General features: G+C 34.9%; 1 protein-coding gene across 1 annotated transcript in view; it reads right to left on the bottom strand.

Annotated features, from left to right (window-relative positions):
- Window positions 1-24,365, bottom strand: part of LOC149779186 (uncharacterized) — a 240,726-nt gene that overhangs the window by 117,845 nt on the left and 98,516 nt on the right. The window contains exons 29-30 of the mRNA XM_089938405.1: window positions 16,496-16,621; window positions 5,576-5,719 (exon numbers count right to left, since the gene is read on the bottom strand). Coding sequence (XP_089794531.1) covers window positions 5,576-5,719; window positions 16,496-16,621 — 270 coding nt within the window. The remainder of the gene's footprint in view (window positions 1-5,575; window positions 5,720-16,495; window positions 16,622-24,365) is intronic.

The raw sequence follows: 24,365 nt of genomic DNA, 5'->3' as shown, positions 1-24,365 counted from the left end.
ATTTCTTCAGATCTTTTCCTATGACAGTTTCAGTGAATGGTACTTTATTTGCCCTTTGTATTCTGCCTTCCCACTAAGGCTGTTAGCTTGAAATGCAATTGCATGGGAAATGAGAAAGAGATCTGACTGAAATACTGGTTTTGATCCATCAGGAGTGGGAGAGAGATTTGTAGCTGACATATTATTTTTCTCAGAATTTGTCTTCAGAAAAGAAATCAATGAATGTTCAGGATTCCAAAGTGCTTGCTAAATGGTGTATTTTACTTCTCATGTGCAGGGACAGAGCATACACCCCCATCATTCATAAAATATATCAACTTATTCCCCCATCATTCATAAAATCTATCAACTTATTCTCCCATCATTCATAAAATATATCAACTTATTCCCCCATCATTTATAAAATATATCAACTTATTCCCCCATCATTCATAAAATCTATCAACTTTTTCTCCCATCATTCATAAAATCTATCAACTTATTCCCCCATCATTCATAAAATCTATGAACTTATTCCCCCATCATTCATAAAAATCTATGAACTTATTACACAAAGCACATGTTGCCATGGACTAATCCCCACTGAATTCTCAAATCCTTGAGCATTTGGAATCTGTGAAATATTTTCAGTTTAACATGCATTCCCCCATTCTTAAAGATGATGATCATCATTCCTTTTCTGCATTTGCATTGACTGCTCTGCTAATAGAGACACTCAATATATGCTGGAGAAGTTCAAGTATATATGTATCACAGTCTGCCATTAAGAAAGGGATAATATCAAAGGTACTTCAAATAAATTTAATGTGTGATAAAATAAAGGATTAGAATGGTTGTTAATGCTCAGTTTTTCCCCAAAACAATTAAGTAGAAAAAAGTCTAGTTCCAACATCAAACCCCTCACCCTACAACTAAAATGGTTCTATTCCAAAATCAGTGTCCAAGAACAATAATGTAACCTCTCTTTAAGATACAGTGACATTAAGCTGAGTGTCATTAAGCTAAGTGTCATTAAGTCACATCTGCATTACTGCTTTAGTAGTATATCATCAAAAAGCTTCCTAACTGAGTTCACATCAAAAAGCTTCCTAACTGAGTTCACATCAAAAAGCTTCCTAACTGAGTTCACATCAAAAAGCTTTTGACAAAAATAGCAGAAGCAAATACAGTCCACAAGCATGAGTTTAACGTCTCAACATAACATTAGTTACCATGTCACCTATCCAACTACAAAATGTTTCAAACTATTTTATTTTAACAATTTACAAAAACAATTATTATAATGCATTTTAATTTGTTTCAATGCGCATGTATCTATGCTGTATTTGGTGTCTGTAGCTTTCACTTACTAATTCAATCGATTTGTTGCAACATAAGATTCATGTAAACTGTTGTCAAAACATGAAAATTCTCATGAAAGTGTGATAAAATTCATGTAAACTGTTGTCAAAACATGAAAATTCTCATGAAAGTGTGATAAAATTCATGTGAACTGTTGTCAAAACATGAAAATTCTCATGAAAGTGTGATAAGATTCATGTGAACTGTTGTCAAAACATGTAAATTCTCATGAAAGTGATAAGATTCATGTGAACTGTTGTCAAAACATGTAAATTCTCATGAAAGTGTGTTGCATTGTATCCATGCATTCTTAATCCTAATGAACACAATGGCCATAAAATACAAGAACTATTGCATGAAGCACAATTATTAATGAAATACTAGAAATATACACTAATTAGTGCAAAGTATTGAACTTGATCTTCACTGATTTTCAGACAAAAACCCCCGAGTGAATATTGTGTCAAAGTTTGCTGGTACACCCTAAAGTTTGTACAGTAACAGTACTAAAATTGTTGAGTTAAGCATTCCCAAAGCCATGGATAATTACATTCAATCTTTCATAAATTTCAGCAGACCTGTGCACCGCTTCAAAATGTTTTTTAGTATTTTCAGGGACATTGTAAGTATTTCATGTAATCTTTCAGTATCCTAGACAAGTGCACACACATTTGTAAACAAAATTACCAACATATCTTTATTCCATCTTGTAACCAAATTATCAAAGTGAGGAATGATCCATACTTCAAAACTGATGCAAAACATTTCAAATTCACAATATTTTAAACAAATAACAGTTGAAAATAATTTATTAATGATCATCGGTGTTGAGCTTAGATAGTGAAGGTTACAGCAAAATTGTCAAATTCAGTGCTATATGTATCATACATGCAGATCAGGGATGTGGCTTATTCAATTCATAGCAGGCAATTTTCAACTTCACACATCATCAGTTCATCACCAGCATGAGTCATGAAGAGGGAGTGTTTGCCACAGTCAGTCAAACATTTCATAATAGAAAAGAACAATGAAATTTGAGTCATGTTTCTTGCCTTGTCAATTTCTTAATGCTTGTATGATTTAAAGTGGGGTGAGATATTATTCCTGCCATCACTCAAAATTGAAATATCTGTTTCAAAGTTTCCTGAAGTCATTACTATCACCCTTTCTAGCAGAAACAATCTGCAATGTCAGGCTTTATGATGTGATAAACTGCTGTACTCGTCTGTCTCATGTTTTTGGCTTAAGTTGATTCTTTAGCCACTCTCTTAACCCTTTACCTCATAGAGCATAGTTACAAAGTGCAGCAAGCTATAAATAGAACACCTGTTACCTATTCAACTCCATATTCATAGGCCTGCATGTTAACTGTTAAGCACTGTAGTGTATGTTACATTTAACAGCAAGTTTAACCATTTTACATTTTTGGTAAACATCCATTATATGTAGAAAAATTTAAGAGTAAATGAAATTCTGATTGTTATAGCTGTGTAATTATTTTTCATGGAAGAATTTTTTATGGGCTTTAAAATCTTGAGAGAACTCGTTTACCATCATGTCAGTGAGGCCGCATAGCTGCCATTTCTCATACTCAAAATTTACAAGTTTTTTGTCTGCATCTACATCACTAAGTCATCTGAATTTGATAATTTATAAAAACTAATTGCTGCCTACATCAATATCAGAGCCTTTACCTAAGCTATGGAATCTTTCATAGTTCTGATTCTAATCGTGAAAACTTCGTAAGTACTGAATGAAATCTGCGACTGCCATTTTGGAGAGTGGAGACTATGACCCAGTTACTTTAAACAGCAGAAATCAACCAGTACATAAACAGTGACCATGTGATCTGACATGATTGTCATTCGCAGAAATAAATTTAGTATCTAAAAAGGGATTTTCCCCTGAAGGTGGCGCTACAAAAACCAGCTTAAAATGGCTGTTTACAGCCGGAGTCAGAAGGCACTTCTGTGTGAATTGAGTAGAGGCGTTAAAAGGCGCTACCATGTGAATAGAGTAGAGGCATCCAAAGATGCCTGCATGAGGTAAAGGGTTAATCATATATATATATATATATATATATATATATATATTTCAAATTCATTTCTGAACATGGCACAGCCATGATGCTCTTGTTTACACTACAAATGGAAGCCAAAGAAATCCTACACATGTGCAGTGGAGAGCATCTTGCAGATGACCCTTGTATTTTATACTGACTACTAAGGTGAACTGCCTTGCATTATTTTCGTACTTCTTTTGCTTATTTTCGTACTAACTCACTAATACAAACATTTTATATATTTTACTCACACAAAATAGTATTTAGCACTTGAAAGTCACATTGCCATATTTGCAGATATTTTCCATACAAAAAAATGAAAACAATGGAGGGTGCACAAGTCTGTGTCAGCCACAATTATCCATTTAGGATTAAACGGCTTTATTGACAAAGTTTTAAGTATTGTGGTTGAAGATGGATTGTACATGAGGCAGGCTAAGTAGATGGGTCATTCCATTGTTTTTCAATTTAGTTAGCATTTTCATACTTAAATGGGCTATGAACACATCAATGTATTGACACTGCTTGCTACCTGCATTAAGAATGGACAGTTAGTCATATGTTTCATTTACATGTGGAATGATGACATTATCCAAACCAAATGACTGGGATCTATAAGTTGAATTTTATCACCATGAACCAATTCATTTACGCCATGGTCATCAGAAATTAACTGCTCATGAAACTCTAGGGACAGCATTTTACAGAAGAGATCAATATATTTACTAATTGATTAGTTTAGTGTTGCTGTGTCAGCTCTCTTTGACATATGCATCAAATATTGACAACGTTAGGTAACAGACTTGAGCAATGGATGGATTGTCATGTGTTTGATTTACATGTTCAGTGTGACATTATTGTAACTGACTGAAATCTAATCTGAATTTGACTTCTCTTCAATCGCTATATTAACACCATGGTCATCAGAAAATAATAACAGTGCAACTTCATGGACAGTTAAGAAGAAAAGGATCATACACATGTACTTCAGTAACCAATTAGTTTAATGATGTTGGCTGCTTTTGACTTTGTGTATAAGTGAATGACCTTGACAGATGTTTGATTTATGCTCGTATAGTTGATAGTACTGTTTTAATCATTTAAATGACTACCACTTGTTGTCAGCAGTTTTGATTATTTTTTTACTCTTTGCATGTGTATTTGTAGAGGTTAATTCATAAAATTATATACCTACAAATATGCAACCTTTGACAGGCAAAACCATAAAATTAAAAACCTACAAATATGCAAACTTTGACAGGCAAAACCATGAAATTAAATACCTACAAATATGCAAACTTTGATAGGCAAAACCATGAATTTCAGTACCAAAGAAAATATTTTTACAGACAAATACACCTGGAAATATACTGGAGATAAATGTCTGAGGTAAGATAAGGGAGTGGCATAATGCTATGCACAATTGAATACAACTATTCTTACCTGACTAAATGTCTGACAACAATTTAAATATTTGTCAGAAATCTGGAGTTAACATATTTAATTCCTTGATTACTGAGAGATTGTGCTATCCAACCCCCCTTCCTGACATGCAACATATTTGCTACAGAAACATTCATAAATTTGGGCCCAATAAAAATGTGTAAGATGTATGTTTATGATTCATTTTATTGTTTGAATGTGATGCCTGGTCATGAGAAGCATGAAATAGGACCGACACAGGTTTACAATAGAGACTATGCATTGAGTGACCCTTTCAGTACCAAGTCAGCTCTCAGACATCTTCTCTGGGCAACAAACATTCAATGGGTGTGTAGTTTTTTTTTTTATTGGACAACATGTTTGGTAAGATGTGTTTCACTGACGTCATTACAAGGCACTACCATACACAGGTGACAGTGACAGTTCATACACTAAATATGGAATATGTATACAGGAAGAATTAATCTTTTTGGGCATTGTATAATTTAACCTGACTGACTAATGTTGTTTTTATACAGCAAAAGAAATGTTATGTACGCTTGATGTTTGCATCTGTTTTTCTATGAAAAATTAGTTTATATGACAAATCTTTGGTCAGAAAATATTTCAAATGTTATAAGTTTCGGAATAGTGAAAAAAGAAACACGCAAAATATTTACAGCTTTAAGTAGACATTGTCTCTTTGATCCCCAAAAAGGGATATGAAACAATAATTAAGGAAACTCATACCTCTTCTTCTCCGCCCAAAGTCATCTGCATTGCAGCTGATTGGAAAGGCATCCCTCCTCCACGACCTCCACCACCTCCCCATTCATCTTCACCACCAACACCATAGGTTTCTTCATATTCATAACTGTCTGTACCTATAACATCCTGAGAAAATAATAAATAATAATATTACTAATAATAGCAATAAAAACAATAACTATAATTATCATCAACAATAATAAACACCATTAGCTTTAACAATTTTTCAGTCAAGTTGCTATGATGTCTGCAGTGTAGCAGTTTATAGTGATATCTAGCACAGGGGCATCATGCTGCAGATATGTAGCATAATGTTCCACCCAGTCACATTATCCTGACACCAGATCGATCAGTCCTAACACTAACCTCTTAATGCTGAGCACCAAGTGAGGCAGCTATTAGTACCATTTTTATAAGTCTTTGGCATCACTCAGCCAAAGTTCAAAACCACGACCTCTCGCATCCGAGGCTGACAATCTAACCACTAGGGCCACCGGAGTGGTTTACAAGGTATATGAAAGTTTTTACAATTTTATGAATGTAAAAAAATATTTCAAGTGCCGCACTATTAATATCCTGTTCATTGTAGCCATACATTAGAGTAAGCTTTCCTTATACTAAGGTCTATGTTCCAACAAGAAACTATCGTACTAGTGCCTAAAACTGAAAAAACAATTAACTGACCACTCAAGTGGGCTAAATGGTCAGAAGAAATTGTGACCAGACTGATGCTATTATGAAATGAAATTCCTGATATTGTCCAATTTACAACAGGCAATTACACATTTCAACACCAAATCAATGGTTACTGGACTTCAAAATTATCATCCATATTCTCACTCACATTTTCTACCCAAGTTATATTTTCCTGCTACACATATCTGATTCTTAAATAAAGCAAGGTGCCCTTATTGTCTCCATATAACTTTGTTGACGAATGTTGAGTAATTTATATAAGTAGAAAAGCCACATATGTTGGCCACTCATTTATCTGATAAGTAATCACAGTCCAACAGAACTGCCAAACCTGACAAAACCTTCTCAGATTGGCTGTTGATTTTTTTTTTCCTTAAGTCAGAAACTTTTTCAGTAAGAAGTAACAAAATATCATGTACTTCTCTTTTCAAGTTGAAAAACATGCATTGATAAAGGGTTGGATAATATGACTGGGTGGGACATGATGCTACATGTCTGCACCATGATGCCCCAGTGTGAGATATCATGATAAACTGCCACACTGAAGACATCAAAATGATAGGACTGAAATTTTTTTAAAGCTATGTTAAAAATCCCAAATCACACACACACATTATTATATATTATTATTATTGCTGACATTGGAGATTATTGATCTGCACCATTTTCATTCAGAACCACTTAATAATTCAAAAAATGTTTCAGCTAAATGCAAGAGGAATCACGACAAGATTTTAGACAATGGTGAGAAACTGAAGGTCAGATGACCACCATTTCTATTCAGACTGTCCATCTGAAACCAGCTACATAGTGTAATAGTGTTATAATGAAAGCATTATGTGATATGACTGTCCATCCTGAACCGGCTACATAGTTTAGCAGTGTTATAATAAAAGCATTATGAGAGATGACTGTCGATCAGGAACTGGCTACATAGTGTAGCAGTATTGTAATGGAAGCATTATGTGACATGACTGTCGATCTGGAACCTGCTACATAGTGTAGCAGTGTTATAATGAAAGCATTATGTGATATGACTGTCCATCCAGAACCGGCTACGTAGTTTAGCAGTGTTATAATAAAAGCATTATGAGAGATGACTGTCGATCAGGAACTGGCTACATAGTGTAGCAGTATTATTATGAAAGCAATAGGTGAAATGACTGTCCATCCAGAACCAGCTACATAGTGAAGCAGTGTTATAATGAAAGCATTATGTGATATGACTGTCCATCCAGAACCAGCTATGTAGTGTAGCAATGTTATAATGGAAGCATTATGTATGACTGTCCATACAGAAATGGAAACATAGTGTAGCAGTGTTATAATGAAAGCATTATGTGATATGACTGTCCATCTGGAACTGGCTACATAGTGTAGCAGTGTTATAATGGAAGCATTATGTGAAATGACTGTCCATCTGGAACCAGCTACATAGTGTAGCAGTGTTATAATGGAAGCATTATGTGATATGACTGTCCATCTGGAACCAGCTATGTAGTGTAGCAATGTTATAATGAAAGCATTATGTGATATCACTGTCCATCCAGAACCAGCTACATCGTTTAGCAGTATACTAGTGAAAGCCTCATGTTGATATGACAATCAGTCCATCTGGAACCAGGTACATTGTGTAGCAGTGTTATAATGGAAGCATTATGTGATATGACTTTCCATCCAGAAATGGAAACATAGTGTAGCAGTGTTATAATGAAAGCATTATGTGATTAGACTGTCCATCCAAAACCGGCTATGTAGTGTAGCAATGTTATAATGAAAGCATTATGTGATATGACTGTACATCTGGAACCGGCTATGTAGTGTAGCAATGTTATAATGAAAGCATTATGTGATATGACTGTCTATCTGGAACTGGCTACATTGTGTAGCAGTGTTATAATGAAAGTATTATGTGATATGACTGTCCATCCAGAACCAGCTACGTAGTTTAGCAGTGTTATAATAAAAGCATTATGAGATATGACTGTCCATCCAGAACCGGCTACATAGTGTAGCAGTGTTATAATGGAAGCATTATGTGATATAACTGTCCATCTGAAACCAGCTACATTGTGTAGCAGTGTTATAATGAAAGCATTATGTGATATGACTGTACATCCAAAACTGGCTACATAGTGTAGCAGTGTTATAATGAAAGCATTATGTGATATAACTGTCCATCTGAAACCGGCTACATAGTGTAGCAGTGTTATAATGAAAGCATTATGTGATATGACTGTCCATCTGAAACCACCTACATAGTGTAGTAGTGTTATAATGAAAGCATTATGCGATATGACTGTCCATCCAGAACCAGCTACGTGGTTTAGCAGTGTTATAATAAAAGCATTATGAGAGATGACTGTCGATCAGGAACTGGCTACATAGTGTAGCAGTATTATAATGGAAGCATTATGTGACATGACTGTCAATCTGGAACCAGCTACATAGTGTAGCAGTGTTATAATGAAAGCATTATGTAATATACCTGTCCATCCAGAACTGGCTACGTAGTTTAGCGGTATTATTATGAAAGCAATAGGTGAAATGACTGTCCATCCAGAACCAGCTACATAGTGAAGCAGTGTTATAATGGAAGCATTATGTGATATGACTGTCCATCTGGAACCAGCTATGTAGTGTAGCAATGTTATAATGGAAGCATTATGTGATATCACTGTCCATCCAGAACCAGCTACATCGTTTAGCAGTATACTAGTGAAAGCCTCATGTTGATATGACAATCAGTCCATCTGGAACCAGGTACATTGTGTAGCAGTGTTATAATGGAAGCATTATGTGATATGACTTTCCATCCAGAAATGGAAACATAGTGTAGCAGTGTTATAATGAAAGCATTATGTGATATGACTGTCCATCCAGAACCAGCTACATAGTGTAGCAGTGTTATAATGAAAGCATTATGTGATATGACTGTCCATCCAGAACTGGCTATGTAGTGTAGCAGTGTTATAATGGAAGCATTATGTGAAATGACTGTCCATCTAGAACCAGCTACATAGTGTAGCAGTGTTATAATGAAAGCATTATGTGAAATGACTGTCCATCTGGAACCAGCTACATTGTGTAGCAGTGTTATAATGAAAGCATTATGTGATATGACTGTCCATCCAAAACCGGCTATGTAGTGTAGCAATGTTATAATGAAAGCATTATGTGATATGACTGTACATCTGGAACCGGCTATGTAGTGTAGCAATGTTATAATGAAAGCATTATGCGATATGACTGTACATCTGGAACCAGCTATGTAGTGTAGCAATGTTATAATGAAAGCATTATGTGATATGACTGTACATCTGGAACCGGCTATGTAGTGTAGCAATGTTATAATGAAAGCATTATGCGATATGACTGTCCATCAAGAACCGGCTACATAGTGTAGCAGTGTTATAATGGAAGCATTATGTGAAATGACAGTCCATCCAGAACCAGCTACATAGTGTAGCAGTGTTATAATGAAAGTATTATGTGGTATAACTGTACATCTGGAACCAGCTACATAGTGTAGCAGTGTTATAATGAAAGTATCATGTGATATAACTGTACATCTGGAACCAGCTACACAGTGTAGCAGTGTTATAATGAAAGCATTATGTGATATGATTGTCCATCCAGAACCGGTTACATAGTGTAGCAGTGTTATAATGAAAGCATTATGTGAAATGACTGTCCATCTGGAACCAGCTACATTGTGTAGCAGTGTTATAATGAAAGCATTATGTGATATGACTGTCCATCCAAAACCGGCTATGTAGTGTAGCAATGTTATAATGAAAGCATTATGTGATATGACTGTACATCTGGAACCGGCTATGTAGTGTAGCAATGTTATAATGAAAGCATTATGCGATATGACTGTACATCTGGAACCAGCTATGTAGTGTAGCAATGTTATAATGAAAGCATTATGTGATATGACTGTCCATCCAAAACCGGCTATGTAGTGTAGCAATGTTATAATGAAAGCATTATGTGATATGACTGTCCATCTAGAACCAGCTACATAGTGTAGCAGTGTTATAATGAAAGCATTATGTGAAATGACTGTCCATCTGGAACCGGCTACACAGTGTAGTAGTGTTATAATGAAAGCATTATGTGATATAACTGTCCATCTGGAACCAGCTACATAGTGTAGCAGTGTTATAATGAAAGTATCATGTGATATAACTGTACATCTGGAACCAGCTACACAGTGTAGCAGTGTTATAATGAAAGCATTATGTGATATGATTGTCCATCCAGAACCGGTTACATAGTGTAGCAGTGTTATAATGAAAGCATTATGTGAAATGACAGTCCATCCAGAACCAGCTACACAGTGTAGCAGTGTTATAATGAAAGCATTATGAGATATGACTGTCCATCCAGAACCAGCTACATAGTGTAGCAGTGTTATAATGGAAGCATTATGTAATATGACTATCCATCTGGAACCAGCTACATAGTGTAGCAGTGTTATAATGAAAGTATCATGTGATATAACTGTACATCTGGAACCAGCTACACAGTGTAGCAGTGTTATAATGAAAGCATTATGTGATATGAATGTCCATCCAGAACTGGCTACATAGTGTAGCAGTGTTATAATGGAAGCATTATGTGATATGACTGTCCATCTGAAACCGGCTACATAGTGTAGCAATGTTATAATGAAAGCATTATGTGATATAACTGTCCATCTGAAACCAGCTACATAGCGTAACAGTGTTATAATGAAAGCATTATGTGATATGACTGTCCATCCAGAACCGGCTACGTAGTTTAGCAGTGTTATAATAAAAGCATTATGAGATATGACTGTCGATCAGGAACTGGCTACATAGCGTAGCAATGTTATAATGGAAGCATTATGTGACATGACTGTCCATACAGAAATGGAAACGTAGTGTAGCAGTGTTATAATGAAAACATTATGTGATATGACTATCCATCCAGAACCGGCTATGTAGTGTAGCAGTATATTAGTGAAAGCCTCATGTTGATATGACAATCAGTCACAAAGTAAAATAAATGTTGTTAGGGCTGCTATTTTGGCAGGTGAGTCATTGTAATATAGAAACAATTGCAAGAAAGAATGGTTAGTTTTTTTGTCAATACCAATTAGGCCATTCATTCAGGGGAATAAGATTTCATGATATTTTTCAAATTCTGGAAGGACACATTGTCATAATTTTTATTTAAAACAAGCTACATACCATGAGAAGTGTTTATTGAGGGAAAAAAACATGTTAATACCATCTTCAATTCAAGAGTTGCAATAACAAGCTTTTCAAGATCACTGCAACACATCAGCACCATTTTTATTTAGGACCAACAAGATATCATAATTAATCCTTTAGTGAAAACCCTGCTTATAGGACCATCTGTTCAGGAGGAGTTGCTACAGCAAGATTTTCAAGATAGTAGCCAAACTGGATTTAACACTGGCACCAGCTTCATTTGGTACAAACTAGACAGAAAAATCTAATACATGAATATCAAAAAACATAATTATTTTGTGGATATTCTATAATTCATGTATGCAAAGATCTTAATTAAATTTATGAATTTAATTTTGACAAATTTTTTAATAGATTTTGCCTTTCCATAACATTGCACAATTTAGTTTTTGTTTTTTAATTTGATACTATACTATTGATGGTGCTTGTATTTCTCAAATGCCACTGTAAATGGACATTCTCTTTAGAGTGCCTCCCATCAGAGGTTAGCCTAGAATACCCAACACTTTGGTAGATTCACTGGTTGGAAATAAAAATGAATGCCTCACATGTTAAATACTGATGCAGGAGAATAAAAAAGAAAAAGTGCACTGGAACTAATCTTGACATGTTTTCTAAGTAGTAATGCTGTAATAGGTCACAGCATCCAACTTGCTATGATGCATAAAGTTGCATGCTCCTATGACTAACAACACTTGCAAAATTTTATTCAATTTAAACTTAACCAAATTTACAGAAACATGAAATGAAGGTCCAATGACATTTATACTAAGATGGTGCTTTATTCAAAATGACTCATCTATACATCAAGTTGCATTACTCAGGACAACAATGCCTGAGAAACTGGCATGAACAATGGTGCTTTATTCAAAATGACACATCTATACATCAAGTTGCATTACTCAGGACAACAACGCCTGAGAAACTGGCATGAACACTGGTGCTTTATTCAAAATGACACATCTATACATCAAGCTGCATTACTCAGGAAAGCAATGCCTGAGAAACTGGCATAAACACAAAATTTGACAGAAATCACTCAAGAGTAAAATGTTGATCACAGTGATTACGTTTTTGAAAAGTGTTACTGTAATGACTTAAGACTCAGCTACACACAAGACAATCGTGGCTTGGCTCCTGAAATTTTATATGTATTTTTCTCGTACACGAAAAACTATTTTTTTTCTTCTAAAAGTAAAAAGAAGAAAAAACGCATAAAAAATTTATTCTGGGATTGTGTAGGTCTTCGCCAATGTCGCAAACTTGGATTGTTTTTCCTTATTGGCTGCAAAACATACGTGGCTTTTTTTAATTGTTGGCAACATTGTTGGCTGTTTAAACTTTTATATACAACCATTGGTTTGGAGTGCAGAAATTCAGAGGCCCCATGAAAGGAAGCCGCAAACTGGAAATAAAATGCACTGAAATTTATCTATTGTTACATAAACAAATTCTTTGTCCATACTGACAAACCATCTAAACTGCATTATTATATCATAATCCACTTATCCTGACATCTAGCATGACTTCTGTATGTTAACAGTAAAATATCCGCTTTTTTGTTGTTGACATTTCTGGTAACGGAGATCAACCGGACGAGGCATTGTCTCGTAATCTATCTTTCATTGGATTTTTGACTGCTCGCTAGTAATTAATATATTTGCAAAGACTGACATTTGTATGTGGATGGTAAGTAAAATTCCTCTTCGTTTCACTCAGAATTAAATCCTTCAGAACGTTCATGTTTTCTGTAATAATCCCTGTCATCAGAACACCTGTGTCTCTATAGTCCGTTGACCCTTTGTTAATTTTTAGATGCATGCGTGGAAGGCAGCATCATGCTGCTACCACAAATGTAAAAAAAAAAAAAAAATACATCTTACTTACTTATTGGTTTATTCAGTATGCATGGAGGGAGAGTAACTAGAATAGTCTAAACGATGGCCAATTCCTTTCTAAAACGTACCCAGATAAAATAGTTTGCTGAAATTTCAAAGGAAACAGATTACCTTTGAAGCACCGACTGTTATGAAAACATACTCAGCAAATGTAAAACAATCTGTCTCACTCATGCAATACAATTATTTGATGTTGCCGCCACAATAAGAAATGGGCATTCGCTTGGTTCTCCAAAGCTGTCCTGTAGTGGTGACTTCAATAGCGCATGCACCCTTCATCAAAGAAAGCCGACCACAATCTTTCAATAACAGCAAAGAAGTTTTCTTCAAAGGTCGTCAGTACCAAACTTAAATAAAAGTGATGGAATCTGATGGATTTTTGCATTTTCCAACGTGACTGAACACGTTAACTGTGCTGTGAAAGTTTCCTTTTTGTAGGGAAAATGTTTATGCCAACAGCGGCTTAAAACGCAAACTAACTTTTATTGACTTGGAACGTACTTTAAAGTAAATGTGCTTCATCATTGGTTATGTGATTGTGCCATGTTTTTCCACTGAATTCAGACCAATATGACCTATTACAAAATTAATGAATATTTTAAAGCTGTGTGTACATATCTTTGATGGAATCACTTGTATTGTGGATTCAATGTATATGATGAGGTTCACAGATGAGTACACAGTGTTGATACTCGATTCATGCTATACATTAGACATTTATATATAAACCGGATTCACGTATATGAACCAATTCATGGTTCTCTAAATAAAGTAAACTATTATATTATGTATTCTCTGTTTTCACTACAGGTGTATTTCTCATTTAATATGTATTCAAGAGGGTAACTGTGCCGAAGAAGCACGTATTTTACCGCCCACATTTATTACCTAAATACCCCACACACATTTTTTTTTGTTTTGTTGGGGGCGGTTACATTTTCTTCAGCTAACTGACTTGGCTGCATATAACATGGTTCGGTATATAACACGGTTAGGTTTTATGGCTCCCAACTACCGTGTTTTAGCGGGGTCACACTGTATGTTGGTTTATTAATGTTGTACTCAGCAAACCACATCTACATAGTAAACAGACCGTCTTCTCTTGGTCTAACCATGCCTGAGAAATTTACCTAACTACAACAACTTAACAAAAGTCTTTTGGGGCAAGAAAATTAGGTCAGTGATCTATTTTTAGCAGGGTGATGTTGTACTCACCAAGACACATATGCATACCATGCTACAGGTCGCTAAACTTAACCAAAATTATTGGAGCAAGAAAATTAGGACACACTGACCTTTGAAGTGCAATGTGTGATAGCCACCAAATACATCTCGATATACATATACACACTGGACATTTCTGGGACTTTACAATGCCAACCAACATATGACAGATTTTAATCAAGTTGTTTTAAGTATGATAATTTTTGTAGTAATGCCTTTGAATAAGTAAGAAATATTTAACGACATTTTGACATTAATGTGAAACCAACTGATACAGATTTCTAAGGCTAAATTGATGCACTGTTCACATATGCATCAGATATTTCATTATCATTAGACAATGAAATTAGGTCACTGCACATATTGTGACCTTACTACTATCCTTAAGCTTTAGATCTGGCCCTTCAATAAAAATTTGCCTTTGCAATCAGCAGAAGTTTTATTTAGCTTTTAAAATGTACCAAATAAGACCTTGTTGAATGCAAGATTCCAAAATGCATAAAACAGCAAATAGAACATATTTGAAAAATTGTGATGGAAGAACAGTTCAAGTTATTTCAAAGTCAAAATATTATATCTTGTGTTTAATCCTTGGATACATCCAATAAAGTTAGAATTAGTTTCCTAAAACTTACGCTACCAGCATAAAATTTATTTAGCTTTTAAATTAAACCAAGTATGACTTAACTGAATATAGGATGAAAAAATGCATAAAATAGAACAACTGGTATATATATCTGAATGCTGCAACATTTATGTCATTTCAAGACAGAATTTTACGCTAGTGTTTAAACCTTGGATATGACCCTAACAATGAAAATCAGCTGTCTTAAAGCTTGTGCAATCAGCAAAAAAATTATTTTAGATTTTAACTGATACCAAATATGACTCGATTTAATGCAAGATAATTAAATGCCTAACAAATAGGCAAAAAGATATCACCTGCCAATTCGACTCTCAATGTCACACCTGTCATATATATTGCCAGTAGATAAAAAGTAGATACACCTGTCACATGTCGCCAGTAGTTACAAAGTAGATACAAACATGGCACAGATGTTGCCAGTAGATACAAACATGGCATAGATGTTGCCAGTAGATACAAAGTAGATACAAATATGGCATAGATGTTGCCAGTAGATACAAACATTGCATATACATTGCCAGCAGATACAAAGTAGATACAAATATGGCATAGATGTTGCCAGTAGATACAAAGTAGATACAAACATTGCATATACGTTGCCAGTAGATACAAAGTAGATACACATGTCATACAAGTTGCCAGTAGATACAAAGTAGATACACTTGTCATACATGTTGCCAGTAGATACAAAGTATTTACAAACATGGCGTAGATGTTGCCAGTAGATGCAAACATGGCACAGGTGTAACAAGTAGATAAAAAGTAAAATACCAACATGGAATAGATGTTGCCAGTATATACAAACACGGCTGAAGATGTTGCAAGTGTGATTTCTCAAGGCCATTGCAGCATTGTCAGCGAACGACAAGGTATTAGACTCACATTTCAAAAATCCTATTGTCACAAAACTTTAAAGGAAAGATATTTGATAACACCATTTTGACCTGCTTGTTAAACATTGTTGATATATCCAGTAATAAGATCTATATGAGATATGAAGATATGTGTTCTCATCTTAGTCATTATATCAAATGTGTATTTCTACATAACTTCATAATGGCCAAGAGTTCATGATGTAAGTAAATGTGATGCAATAAACAGATTATTTATTTACATTCCTAGTTCTTTCACATAATTGCAGCTCTAAATACTATGTCTGTATATAATAATACTAACTTTACATTCAGTTTACATGTGCATTTATTCTGTCAAGTTGAGAGTTCTGTGTTTGAAGCTCTGCCTCCATGTCAGCTGCTAAAGCTTTTACATTTTCCAGCATCCCTTGCATATCTTCCAAGCCTTCATCCACATTATATTCCTAGAATTGATAAGATTTTCCATATGTATACCCTTGCATCCATGTTGCTGTATGAAGGGTACCATTTTCATTAGAATTAAATAGACCACAGGAGTGTATGCACATGTGATTTGGAATTTTAACGTAGCTTTAAAAAAAAAAAATTAAAAATCAGTCATATTGCTACAACGTCTATAGTGTGGCAGTTCATAGTGATGTCTAGCACTCGGGTATCATGTTGCAGACATGTAGCATCATGTCCCACCAGTCACATTATCCTGACACCAGGCAGACCATTCCTAACACTCGCTTCTTAATGCTGAGCACCAAGTGAGGCAGCTGTTAGTACTATTTTTATAAGTCTTTGGTATGAGTTGGCCAGAATTCAAACACACGGCCTCCCACATCCAAGATGGACACTCAACCACTTAGGCCACCAGATCAGTCAACAGACCACAGGATGAATGTGTTTCAATTGAACTCATTATGACAAATAGTGACAAGATTTTGATGGTGGCCACACTGGTAGTTCTTCTGAATGAATAAGAGGGTACCGTTTTCATTTAAAACCATCTTGACCCCAAGATGACTTGTATGATTCAAGTTTTATCACAATTTTTAGTATGGTTTAGGAGATGTGATAACAAGACTTTCAAAACAGCCAGACTGCCAAACTAGTAGCAATTCTGAATGTCTGATAGACACCATTTTTCTAATGGACCAATCAGACGTATGCTTTTGTTTGTTAGGACAAGTTAAGATTATACAAATATTTGCTAATGATCAGATCCAGATGACCAACAAATGACCACTAAGTATGCCAGACATTTACCTCTTGTCCTAATGCATTAACTCAATCAACTAGCATATAACAAAGTCCAAGCTAACCAATCTAATTACACAGCTTAGTACCAGACATTTTTTCCTCACATGTGGGTTGGTCAAACAGTGTGTCAGAAGCCTAGTATGTCACCTGTACTGGTTTTATAAGATATTCAATTTCACACATGTATAACTTCAACATCTCTTATCCAAATTTCATTCAATTATTTGCTACATGCTTACAAATCTGCTAGCAATCACCATTTTAATTTCTTTTCAATGAAAAAAGTCATTATTTAAAAAAAAATATCCCAATTAGTGGGTGGAGCATTGTCCTAACAGCAAACACATCTGACAAAAATTATAATTCTTTATGGGTCTTTTAATATTTAGAGCCAAGGATAAAAACAAATGGCAACAACACTGATATTAATTTTAAATAACATCAAACATGAGATTTATTACAAATCAGCATCAAACATGAGATTTATTACAAATCAGCATCAACCTTGAGATTTATTACAAATTGCCATCAACCTTGAGATTTATTACAAATTAATATCAGCCCCAATATTTATTACATATTAGTATCAACCTTAATATAACATATTAACATCAACCTCGATATTTACCACAGATACACAGTATTACCTCTGTATTTATTTCCTGGTCATACTTACCATGGTACAGTGGAACCCCGCTATAACGCGATGATCGGGGTCCATAAAATCGGATCGCGTTAAAAGCGGGGTCGCGTTAATGCAGGGTTTTACAATATTTAACTTTTTTTCCGAGAACATATACGTGTATACATGTACAATGATCAAAAGTCGGCTTATCATCAGATGAATATTAACTGGAATGCATTAATTAAGATATATTCAAAATAATCGATGGCTAATATATTTATAGGTTATTACTGTGCATTAAAAACATTTACTAATTTTTATTTGTTTGAACGATAATACAGATTGACCGATAATACCAGACTATCGCTATATCATGAAACGTGTATCAACACCATATGCTACCGTGCCGTCGTGGCATGCAGTTCATCCAAAATGGATGTAATTTCATTGAAAATCGTACAGATTTAAAATATTCAATAATTTTGTAATAGTCTGAATTAGTCGTGTAAAATATAGGATGAACAAAATATTTAAACCATTTACTTGCCGTCTGATATCGTACGGTCATTGCATGCAGCTATTCCTGGGTCTACATACGGTGTCTGTACAAATTTCATACCGCTAAAATTTTATCATATGCGAAAACTGCAAGAATAATTAACAATCAACGCATGATTTCAGCGTGCAAATAACTTTTATTTCAGATTTTGTGAACATCAAAAGAAACATGTGAAAACTGCTAAATTAATCGTTGCGCAAAGTGCAAAGTCAGTGTGGTTCCAAATTTAAATTTCATCATTTCTTGAAAAATATATCCAATGACGTTTGCTTCTTTGCCGCGAACTGTTGGGTTCTAGCAAAGTCAAGAATGTTTCTTAATTGAAGGACTTTGACGCTGTCAACATCTTGTGTTTCCAGCCACCTTAAACTTGCTTCTAAATGTACTACTGCTTCAGACACTTTTGGTGGGGGAGTTGGGGTGCCATCGTCATCGTTATCATTATCGTCACTGGTTTCAGGTTCTGATTGTGCAATTTCATTCTTCCTGCTGACATTTGTAACAATTTCGTCATCTGATATGTGTTTGTATATAGGGCAGATGTCATCTACTGAATACAAGTTAAGGATATCACGATGACTGTGCTCGTATTTTTTGAGTGCTTCTTCTGCTAAACGTACGTCGTCTTCAGTGAATCCTGTAAATTCAAGCTCATCGTCACTATCATTTTGTGTCGAGGGCGTAAAAGCTGGCCCAAGACCCTTTATCCAGCATCGTTCAATGCAGCGTGCAGTGATAGCATCCCAGGCTTTACCTCCAAGGTGACATACTTCTTTTAAGTTGAGTAATGCCAATGATGTGTCGACGGATGCGTTATTATCTGCTACCATTCCCTTTATCATTTCACGGTGATAATTTTGTTTAAATACGGAAATTATGCCTTGGTCAAGTGGCTGGATTTCTGACGTAGTGTTTTTCGGGAGGTACGAAACTTTGATCTTGCCATCACTGCTGACAAGATTTTCCGCTGGGGGGTGGGCAGGGCAATTATCCAGCAGGAGGAGAGCTTTTTCCTCCAGCTTGAGTTTTCGTAAATGAGCCCGAACATCTGGAAGGAATATTTTGTGAAACCAGTCATCAAATATGGAGCTATTCATCCAAGCATTCTTGCTGTTAGTGTACTGAAATGGAAGTGCCTTCATATTTACATGATGAAAACATCTGGGAGCTTTCGATTTTCCAATCATCAGAGGTCTGACTTTGTGGCTGCCAGACTTGTTAACACAAAATAAGAGAGTCACTCTGTCCTTCCTCTTCTTGAAACCTTCTCGTTTGTGACTGTCAGTCTTGGTTGCAAGGGTGCGATCGGGTAACATTTTATAACATAAACCAGTCTCATCGCAGTTGTAAACTTGGTCGGCTGTGTAGCAACCGTCCTCCAGCAACTTTTTAAGCCCAATCGGGTAGGAATTGGCAGCCTCTTTGTCAGCGGAGCGGATTTCCCCAGACACAAGAACTTGGCTGATAGCGTGCCTTTTCTTGAATCTGTCTAGCCAGCTATTACTCGCCTTAAATTTGGAATCATCTCCATTGATACGGCGATCAAATTTCTCTGCTTGGGCTTTCAGAATTGGGCCAGAAATTGGAACACCTTCTGAGCGAGCTTGTACAAACCATTGGTACAAAGCTGAATCTAGGACATTATCATTAGCTAACTTAACCCTTTTACGCTGTAAACCAGTTTCCTCTTCAAGAATGTTGGGTAGACTACGGAGCTTTCCTTCATCTGTTTTCCACCCTCGCAAAGTGGACTCGCTGATTCCTAGATCTCTGGCAAGCTGAGTTTTGTTGTTTGCCCTTCTTTAGTTGATCTAGGGCATACAGTTTCTCTTTAGCAGAAAACGACTTGCGTTTTTCAACTTGCTTTTCCATAACAGTAAAATATTTTTTATATAAGCAAACAACGTACACAGATAAAGCTCGATAACTAAGTAATGAAGGCCTGCAATGGTTACGAATCACTTTTTATATAAAACAAAATTAAGCTGAACGGATGTACAATTTCATACCCTTTTAATTTACAGATAATAAAGTGGATATTATTTACTTTCAACTGTTTGTTGTTTGATCACACCGCCAAGCACAGCATACATGTTGGCGGCTTTCGTCCTTTGATGTTTATTAAATTGTGCGACTCTTGTATCAACCACAGCTTTGTCTGCTGCTTGGCTGTGATTGCAGTTAAATAAGAAGCCCATGTCGGCTATTGTTTGAGCAACGACTGTATACAGAATTCATGGAAGACAATCACAAAGACGATTTACTGGCTTTACTCATGGATCCGTAATAAGTAACACTTCCGATAATGTTTACTTCGGCTTAACAATTCAAAAACCTAATGAAACCAGTTTTCTCTTCTAGAGTAGAATACGGAGCTTCACCACAACCTGTTCAAATTGATAAATTTCAGAAACCAAGCGTTGTACACACTATTTCTCGTACGTTATATATATCGTATTATTTTAGAATTCATACACGATCACTTCTCCAAAATCACTTAAAGAACCTGGATAAATTGTTAAGTTCCGATCGTTTATTATTAAAAGTCATACGCGAATTCTTCCACCAAATTATAATAAACGTTTTACACACTATTTCTCGTACGTTAAACAAATATTTTCACGGTCCGATAAAAATACACGTAAATGAATTTCAAATTTCAGGAACCATGCCACGATCATATTATTTTAAAAGTCACAACTAATCTCATGCCCAAAATGAAGTTAATCTCTTGTTTTGTTTTTTTTACTTTTCTCCAAATTTTTTTTCTCCATGTGTGAATGAATATACGAAATTTCGGGAGCCATGCTACGACCGCGTTATATCCGAATTTGCGTTATGGCGGGGCGCGTTAAAGCGGGGTTCCACTGTACTTTTTTAGTTACCAGTACTTTGGTAGTTTTCATCAGTAAGGAGTTTATGGAAATTCCAGAGTAATCTTGTTATGAATGTAATTATATTAACAGTATATTTTTCTTGCTCATGATAAAAAAATTAGAACAGGTGAATTTGTCCAAAATAAAGTTTGAATATTACAAACATATTTATGATCCTTTAATCATGTTTTACATCATGTATACCAACTTGGTGGCCAAATGGAATGTTGTGACAGACACTTGGGCCAAATAAAACTTTTATAAAAATTTCAGATTTAAAAAAAATCAAATTTCATTTACCAGTATATGATATTGTATTTAGTACATGTATTCCATTGCAAGACTATGAATCATCCTAAACTTTTCAGGGGAGCAGTTCTTTCTCTTTGAAATTTATCTAATTTCTAAAGTCCACTAAATATTTTCTTGTTTGTCAAGTGTGTTTTATGTTTACTGTCTCTCTCTGATAAATACCATGTCCAGGTGTTGGCATCCCTCTCAAAGTTTCCCTGCCTGTAACATCAATAGTGCATCTTGTATACTGTTGGAATCAGTATCAGCAATCATTTTATTGGCAGCACAAGTGTAAGCTTAATCATTCCACTCTGGTTACAACTTATGCGACTCATACAACAATTAATATACACATATCAAATTCATCTACAAAAAGTCACTGACCATTTAATTTATGGAGGGATATAAGGGGACCTGCAATTTTATTTAGAGCTGAAATATTGTATTTTCTTTTATCTCAAGATAATTATTTTTTTGTCATATAATACAATCGATAATATGATCAATATAATATGGTGTTATTTTACAATAAATCAGTGCAGATTTTCTTCTCTCCAGAAAGCATTGTATTAATCCATATTTCTTGGCCAACTATCCTTGCATTTTTTTTATGGAAGGTGTCACCCAAGTAAGCAATCTTAGACCAACTTTGGCCTCTTAATGAAAGTTAGTGGTATTATAATAATAATGACGAAGCAATAATAATAATAATAATGATAATGATAATAATAATAATAATGATAATAATAATGATAATGATAATAATAATAATAATAATGATAATGATAATAATAATAATAATAATAATAATGATAATGATAATAATAATAATAATAATAATAATGATAATGATAATGATAATGATAATAATAAAATCTGTCACAAGATTATTCAGGAATTTCTGTACATTCCTTACAGACAGAAACTACAGAGGAATTGGTACAGTGAAAATGTACCAAGGAATTTCTGTACATTCCTTACAGACAGAGGAATTGGTACAGTGAAAATGTACCAAGGAATGTACCATTTGAAAAAAAATGGTACAAGGTAATACCTCTATTACACAGCAGCATACGAGTTGGCATCATTTATACCAAATTAAAATCCTTCAAAAAAGAAGATTTTTTGTAAAATCTGGTAAAATTCTGTTAAAGAGTTTTTGCAAAAAGGTCATTAAAAGTTGTTCTACTTTTTTTATTAGTGACCATATTTGATATGGATTGGAATCAATCACATAAAACTGACAGGCCATCTTTCTAGGACGTGTTCTGTCAAATTCACTCAAATTCTATTCAGTGGTATTTTGTAAGTTGTTTGAAAATGTTTCCATTTTTAGCAAACGGCAACCATTAGCAGAGAGCAGTACTGTAAACATTTGAATGAACTTAATGCCAGAATGTTTTCTGTCAAATTTGGTCAAATTATGTTTATCGTTTGTAGGATATAGACAAGTCAAATAAAATCATATTAAATTCTGCTCAGCAGTTGCAATGAATTCATTTAATGGTTTTCTATTTTGAGTAACATCATCCATATTTGATTATGGATTAGAATCATTTTACAAACCTGAAATACCTTGATGCCAGAATACTTCACAAATTTGCTCATATTCTGTTTAGCAGTTCTGAGAATTAGTTATTTAAAGGTTTTCTTTTCCAAGGAATGGTTGTCATATTTGACTGCCTATTGGCACCAATGTGCAAAATTGATTAGCCTTTTATGATAGACTGCATTATCAAAATTGGTCAAATTCTGTTCTGCCGACTTTAAGTCCTCTCAACATTTTTCTATTTACAATTTAGCAGCAACTGCCATACTTGATGGCATATCAGCATCATACCTATAAAACTGAACAGTTTTTTTTTTAGTGCCAGGATCCTCCCAGCCAACACTGGTTGAAACTGAGCTGGTGAGTTTCTATTAAGAAATGGAGTAAAATGTACCATGTTATAGACAAGGCAGGCCAATATTGAGGTGCATTATGCGCCATACATTCCTCCCTTGTAATAACACTGTTCAAAGTATCCATAAAATGTACCATGTTATAGACAAGGCAGGCCAATATTGAGGTGCATTATGCGCCATACATTCCTCCCTTGTAATAACACTGTTCAAAGTATCCATAAAATGTACCATGTTACAGACAAGGCAGAAAAATACCGAGGTGCATTATGCACCATACATTCCTCCCTTGTAATAACACTGTTCAAAGTATCCATAAAATGTACCATGTTATAGACAAGACAGGCCAATATTGAGGTGCATTATGCGCCATACATTCCTCCCTTGTAATAACACTGTTCAAAGTATCCATAAAATGTACCATGTTATAGACAAGACAGGCCAATATTGAGGTGCATTATGCGCCATACATTCCTCCCTTGTAATAACACTGTTCAAAGTATCCATAAAATGTACCATGTTACAGACAAGACAGGCCAATATTGAGGTGCATTATGCGCCATACATTCCTCCCTTGTAATAACACTGTTCAAAGTATCCATAAAATGTACCATGTTATAGACAAGACAGGCCAATATTGAGGTGCATTATGCGCCATACATTCCTCCCTTGTAATAACACTG

This window comes from Sinohyriopsis cumingii, chromosome 17, assembly GCF_028554795.1.
Source record: "Sinohyriopsis cumingii isolate HCF-2022 chromosome 17, ASM2855479v2, whole genome shotgun sequence".
In the NCBI taxonomy this organism is placed as follows: domain Eukaryota; kingdom Metazoa; phylum Mollusca; class Bivalvia; order Unionida; family Unionidae; genus Sinohyriopsis; species Sinohyriopsis cumingii.
This window is presented reverse-complemented; position numbering and strand designations above follow the sequence as displayed.